This window comes from Zingiber officinale, chromosome 3B (assembly GCF_018446385.1).
Source record: "Zingiber officinale cultivar Zhangliang chromosome 3B, Zo_v1.1, whole genome shotgun sequence".
Classification (NCBI taxonomy): domain Eukaryota; kingdom Viridiplantae; phylum Streptophyta; class Magnoliopsida; order Zingiberales; family Zingiberaceae; genus Zingiber; species Zingiber officinale.
Genome location: NC_055991.1, coordinates 83,671,903 through 83,678,965, shown reverse-complemented (window position 1 = coordinate 83,678,965; position 7,063 = coordinate 83,671,903). Strand labels below are relative to the sequence as shown.

Sequence of the window (7,063 nt, the reverse complement as noted above, 5' to 3'; positions counted from 1 at the left end):
CAACGGTACCACAGTTTCTCACATCGTCCCGCGGAAGAATTAAAAACTTCCACGGTGTCCTGCCCGTTCGATCAATGGGGCATGGACATTGTGGGACCATTTCCAATGGCGACCGGACAGCAAAAGTTCTTGCTAGTAGTAGTGGACTATTTTTCCAAGTGGATTGAAGCCGAGCCACTAGCTAAAATAACCAAGAAAATGGTCAAGAAATTTATATGGCAGCATATCATTTGTCGGTTCGGCATCCCGCGACGACTCATCTTCGATAATGGGAGGCAGTTCTCGGGTCAGCAGCTCAAGGAATGGTGCGAGGGGTACGACATTCAGCAAGCCTTCACCTCTGTAGCATATCCATAAAGTAACGGGCAAGCCGAAGTCATTAATCGTGAGATCTTACAAGTTCTCCGGGCTCGGCTCGACCATGAAGATGGCAGTTGGGTAGACGAGCTGCCCGGAGTATTATGGGCGCTCCGAACAACGCCCAAGGAGGGAACAGGAATGACCCCCTTTCACCTGGTGTACGGTGGAGAAGTCGTCGTCCCGGTAGAAGTCGGGGAAGAATTCAACCGGATCAAAGTCTACGACGAGAACAATGCTGAGCGGAGGCATTTGGAGCTGGACTTGGTGGACGAAACGCGAGCCAAAGTCGTCGTTCAGTTGATGGCATATCGGCAGAGGATGAAGCAAAGCTACAACAGACGGGTAATTCCCAGATCTTTTCAGGTCGGCGATCTCGTCTGGAAGAAAGTCAAGCCGGTCGACGACGTGACCAAGCTGGGAGCTCCTTGGGCCCGGCCGTTCAAGATTGTAGATAAGTTCCATTCGAGCGCCTATTACCTCGATGATGAAGATGGATGGAAGCTAGAGCGACCGTGAAGCGCAAATCACCTCCAGCCGTACCGAGCTGGGTGAAAGGTGTGCCATTGTAACTTACAATGTTCAATCCTGTTGTATCTTTTGGTCGCGGGAGTAAAATCAAAGGAACAATTTATGCTGAACGAAGACCGTCGAGCGGCGACATTAAATCCCAGAGTTGGACCGGCGACTATAAATCCCCCGGTCCGAAGACCGTCGAGCGGCGACGTTAAATCCAAGAGTAGGACCGGCAACTATAAACCCCCTGGCCCGAAAATCGTCGAGCGGCGACGTTAAATCCCAGAGTCGGACCGACGACTATAAACCCTCCGGCCCGAAGACCGTCGAGCGGCCACATTATATCCCAGAGTCGGACCGGCGACTATAAACCTCCCGGCCCGAAGACCGTCGAGCGGTGACGTTAAATCCCAGAGTCAGACCGGAGACTATAAACCCCCCGGCCCGAAGACCGTCGAGCGGCGACATTAAATCCCAGAGTCAGATCGGCGACTATAAATCTCCCGGCCCGAAGACCGTCGAGCGGTGACGTTAAATCCCAGAGTCGGACCGGCGACTATAAACCTCCCGGCCCGAAGACCGTCGAGCAGCGACGTTAAATCCCAGAGTCGGACCGACGACTATAAACCTCTCGCCCGAAGACCGTCGAGCGGCGACGTTAAATCCCAGAGTCGGACTGGCGACTATAAACCCCCCGGCCCGAAGATCGTCGAGCGGCGAAGTTAAATCCCAGAGTCGGACCGGCGACTATAAACCCCCCGGCCCGAAGACTACCGAATGTCGCTAGAAAAGAATGCGTTCGAAGAAGTAACATCAACAGAATCAGGAGTTTTATATTGACTCGTCGTCTAAAAATACACAGACAAGTAGGCTAAAAGTCAGATTAAAGTGGATAATATTAACTCACGGAACGACGAGCATACAGATGAAACTTCAAAACATAGACAAAGACAAGCTAAAGACGCTCCTCACTCCAGGACATCAAAGATGGGCTCGGGGATGGTTTCTAGCAGGCCGGCCATGTCTTTGGGAGGTATAGAGGTCATCTCCGGGAGATGACCCTTAGCCTTCAGATAGATAGTTGTCGCCCGGATGGCTTCCTCAAAGGCCAGGACTAGCCAATCACTAAACTTCTCGCCAAATTCGTCCGAGCGGAAATAGTTCTGTTTCATTACTGCGAAGCGGCCTGATTCGCCGTCTTGGTACTCTTTAAGTGCAGCTCGGGCAGCTTCGAGAGCGTCTTGGAGATCCTTCTTATCTCCTGAAGTTTAGCTTCAACAGCCGATCGGTTTTCCCGCTCGGTGGATAGCAGGTTGGCCAATTCTTGAACGCGCTGCTCCAGCGCTCGGGCCTGCACATTCTTTGCTTCTAAATCGGAGACGACCCTATTCTTTCTGTTGGTCGCCAGCTTAATCTCTTGGTCGTGAGATTTCACCTGGGCCTCAAGCCCAGCTACCCTGGTTTCTAGACCAGAAGACTTGTGCCGCTCGGTCGCAAGTAGTTTCTCTGTCTTGTTCAGTTCAGACCGAAGCGTGGCATACAAAGGCCTCTGAGCAGGCTCCCCTCCGGAAATTTGAAGTTTCTTTAACTCTTCCTCCATCACATCCAGGTGGTTGCTGACCGCGATGTTCTCCACCCAGTTCTGCGCTCAAATGAAATAATATCAAGAACCAAGTTAAATAGCCATATAGTAGGTTGAGGGGCATATCCCAGTAGCTTGCTGCAAGTGGCTATCCCCGAGCTGACCAGGATTCATCATGGCAACTCGGGCCCTCGCATCCTCCCATATTCTGGCGAGCGGTCCATGTTTAGTGATCTGATGCTCCGGGGCAACTGGCCGATCAGCCGCTAATAGAAAATCTTCTGTAGGGAGATGGAGGATGGCCTTAACCACCCGACGGTCACTCGGATCCGACTGAGCTGAGGCTGAGCGGCCGGACGACTCGTCGAGCGGAGCGAAGATTATACCAGATCGCCTAAGCCGAAGAGGAGCTCGTGGCTGGGAGCAGACGGGCTGCGCTCCAAGGGAAGCCACAGGCAGGTCAAGCTGGGAGGGAGTTCGGTCCGAAGAGATGGCCTCGACTGAAGCGGGGGCCGGGGTGATTGCTGCAAAGGGGGCGCCGACCTGCTCTGTCACCGGTTCCATAGATGTAGTTGAGTGGGTGTGAAGGTCCGTCCGGCGCCGTTTGCATATTACTAGTGGAGAGTCCTCGGCTGAGTGCCCCGCGTCTTCTGACACCGGATGTCCAGCAGACGAGATAGCATCGCCGATCGTTTCAGTTGTAGGGATCTGAACGACCAACTCTCCAACTGCGAAGCTTCTTCGCTTTCACCCTCGTGCGATCCAACCGGTTCGATTCCCCGATCGGCCATCTCCTTAGCTGCCGCCGCCTCTACCTCGGCAGCTTTCAACCTCATCCGATCAGTAGTCTTGGCACGCCACATGATGTCATCTGCATAAAAGAAGAATACATCAGTTAGACCAAAAGGAAGGAGGACAAGGAAAACGCTTACCCATGCTGCTCGGAAGCTTCGTTCGGATCAGGCTCAATCCGAATATGTACAGCACCCCCTCGTAGAGCAGCTTGTGGAGGTTGAATCTCTGCCCGGCCAGCAAATTGGTTGCGTGGAGGTAATCTAGCTGGCTCTTGTATTTACCGAGGTCCGGCGGGCTCGACACAGTAGTCTGCCATTTAGTACGGAAAGATGACCGTTCTGGAAAACGAAGGTAGAAGTAGTTCTCTTTCCAATGTTTGTTCGAGGTCGGCATCTTGTCAAAGAAAACTAGACTGATCCGTGACTGGAAAAGAAAAGTGCCCCACTCGGACTGTTTGGGATAATAGAAGTAGTGGAAAGTTTTGGGGACTAAGGGGATGTCGTGCAACCTAAAGAGGACAACTACCCCGCACAACAACCTAAAGGAGTTAGGGACGAGTTGGCCGAGCGGGAGGCGGAAGTAGTTGCAAACCTCAAGGATAAAATGATGAATAGGAAAACGTAGACCGGCCATAAACTGGTCCCGAAAAAAGCAAACTGTATCGATCGGAGGGTCGTGTGACCGATCGGAGGGGGTGGCTAGTATTAGTTCATGGTCAGAAGGAAGTTCGAAGGTTTGGGTGAGGCTCAGCACATCCCTCTCGTCGGAACGGCTCTCTGTGGTGGTATATCAGAGGCCAGGGGCGAGGTTGGACTGGCGAGAGGAACTGGCCATTGGTGATAGGGGCCGAAGCAAGAGATGACAAAGGTTAAGGAGAAGAATGGCCGGAACAGTGTCTAAGGGGGGGGCACGAATGCGGCGAGAGTGCAAAGAAAAACGTAAAAGAACTGAAAGGAGAGGGGCGAGGGAGCCTTACAAAGATATGACCGAAGGAGGAGGCTAGGGATCACCGGAGCGCCGAGAAATGAGTTCGCCGAAACACTGAACGAGATTAAGTGGAAGCCCTCGGATGCGCACACGCGATAACGCGAAGCGACTGGGGAAGAGGAGATGCCCTTATAAACGTTGGGCTCAATCGACCGGAGCCCTCTGATCCAGGTCACGAGATCCGAGGAGCGAATCCGACCGTCGAATTCGAAAAGTCAAAGGTCACATCAGCCCTGACAGCTCGAACGAGCGGTGATGGCTGCGCGACCACGTGGCATCCGCTCACAGGTCACATTTAATGAGCACCATTATGCAGGCGTGGTTGCGTGCTCAGTCTTAATGGCATTGATTTGCACAAATCCCGAGGAGTTTCTAGGGATACTAGCATTGACCACTGTCGGAGCGGCGTGACAACCACCGACAAACAAAATTTGCCAAGTGCCAAACTGTGACGCGCCGATCGGCATCACCCATTTGCGTAGCCCCCGATCGGATAGACACTAACGTCGGTAGCCGAGTGGCAGGCGCGCCACCAAGCCAACGGTCCAGTCAGTCGGACTTGTTGCCTCCTTCGACTAGACTTGAAGGGAAGACACGTGATCCGGTGGTAAGGATCGGTGGCCCACGGAGGAAGGGGTCAATGACATGGGAGAGTCAAAGGTCCGGCTGAGCAGGGAGGAAGTCTCCTGGCCGACCGGCCTTAGTAGACCCTGGGCCGGCATGAAGACAGCTCGACCTCGGGTTGAGCTTCCGACGCTCACAAGCTCCTTTATAGAGGAACCGCTATGCTGAGTAGCTAAGCTGCTCTGCTGAGCTGCAGAACAACTAGTTGGTGCCCCATCCGAGTATGTGGCCGGGCGGCCGACTCGCCCGATCCGAGGTGTGTGTATACCCGGGCACCCGGGGGGCCGTGCAATCCGCCCGTCCGGCCCAATTATAGACAAAGCGCTTAGAAGAGGACAAAAGGGGCAGCTAGTGATATCATTCTCAACACGTCTGCCGCCAACAAGCAGCATGGTCGGCGGCCGGGCCGTACCAAGGATCGTACGGAGGAAGTTTCCGCTGCCATGACAGAGATATGCTCGGATAATTGCGGTATGACGTCAGACATGCTTTTCTAACACAACCATTCTGAGGTATGCTTTGAGGAACGTGCACGCCTTAGGAAACGTGCATGCACCTCTCCGGGGTCCTATATAAAGACCCCTGGACTTCGACGGAGGTATGATTTTTCTCCTGATCTACTATAGCCACAGTCTCTATTCTGCCTTTGTTTCTTCTCGCCATTGCCTGACTTGAGCGTCGGAAGGTCGTCGCCGGGAATCCCTTCCCGGCCCGACTTTGTTGCAGGTTTATCGAAGGCTTATGTCGCTGTGAAGATCACCTGGGAGCAGTAGAGAGCGACACGTCCCCAGTTTCCATCGACTCAGTGCACGGACAGGATCAAAAAGTATAGGAGCTTTTACCGGAGAAGGAGTATGTGTTGGCCCAGGTAGGCCGGAGGGAGGGGAGGTGAACTGGCTATTTAAGAAAATCCTTCTTCGACTTTTAACTTAGATTAGTAGTGTAAAAAGAAATAGAATAAATGAACAACAAAAAAAACAAGGCCAAAAGAGTTACTTGATTACAACCTGGGAGGTTGTTAATGTAAGGCAAGTAGATGCACTAAAGATCTTCTTTGAAGGGGGAGAAGCCTCTTATATTCATTGGAAGCTCAAAAAAATAGCTAAGAAATTAATACAAAAGTTGTTACTTATTTCCTAAGTTCAGGGGTCTTTTTATAGCTCCTATAGAATCTCATCCGTAGCTTAAAGACGCCTTCAATAGAGGCTCAAGGCACCTTCAAGGGATATAACTATATCTGCCAAGGATAAACATTATCTTTAGCAATGTTCAAATCTGCCAGATTGAAGGCACCTTCAATCAAGGTTGAAGGCGCCTTCCCACTGAAAGGCGCAGAGGCGCCTTTAACTCCAATAGAGGCGCTTCCAGTAGCTCCACAACTCCTTTTTGGCTCTTCTGCTATTCCATTTGCTAGGGTGATTTCGGCCAACAGGAATACGGTTCACCCGAACCCATTTTTCGACCTTCTCCTCGAGCAGACTTCCTCCCCGACTTCTCATCCCTCGGACCGTTGCGTGTGCCCTTCTCATCTGTCGGCAAACTCTTCCGTAGCACCTCGTCTCTTAGATGCACCGAGCCCATCGACTCTCTCCCGTGTCGAAAAAGAATCCTGACAGATTTAGCTACAACTGAAATTTAATGTTCTTTATGTTGCATTGTTTACGAAACCTATAAAAGTACTTTGATAAATAGCTTTCACATACTAAATATGCAAGTTCTCTCAATACCTTTCCTCATTTATTTGTTTTGCAAAATTGGTGTCTCCTTAGGTTCTTTATCCCAATAGCAGGACTGTTTTATAGTTTCACTGACCTTGTGATTCCATTGCAGCTTAAGAGAATGTGTAAAGAAGGAGCTTACTGGGGTAATCTTACTTGCATTTCATTATAGATATTCATTTTGCTGTACATCTGTGTCTGTTCGTCATAGATATTCATTTTGTTGTACGAACTGTTGCTGGAGTATACGTAGGAGTGGAATATGGCATGGAAAGAGCCCGTGGTACAAAAGATTGGGTAACATTTCTGACTCCTTGATGCTGGATTTATTTGGTTTTAGTTGATTCTCTTATATTGTGTTTTGATTCCTGAATTTGCATCACCCATTTGATAATAGTCACCATCTTATAATGTCCAAGTTACATATTACTGTATACCTATCTATTTCACTAACTCAACAATCTGAGCAAGTTGTCTGTCATTG

General features: G+C 50.9%; 1 protein-coding gene across 1 annotated transcript; it reads left to right on the top strand.

Annotated features, from left to right (window-relative positions):
• The first annotated feature begins 498 nt into the window (after positions 1-498).
• Positions 499-876, top strand: LOC122054978. The gene has a single exon (XM_042616383.1). It carries the CDS (start codon positions 499-501, stop codon positions 874-876), a length of 378 nt encoding a protein of 125 aa, XP_042472317.1.
• Positions 877-7,063: the final 6,187 nt, after the last annotated feature.

Coding starts and splice junctions, on each gene's coding strand:
- LOC122054978 (XM_042616383.1), top strand. CDS start 499: ATGACCCCCTTTCACCTGGTGTACGGTGGAGAAGTCGTCGTCCCGGTA.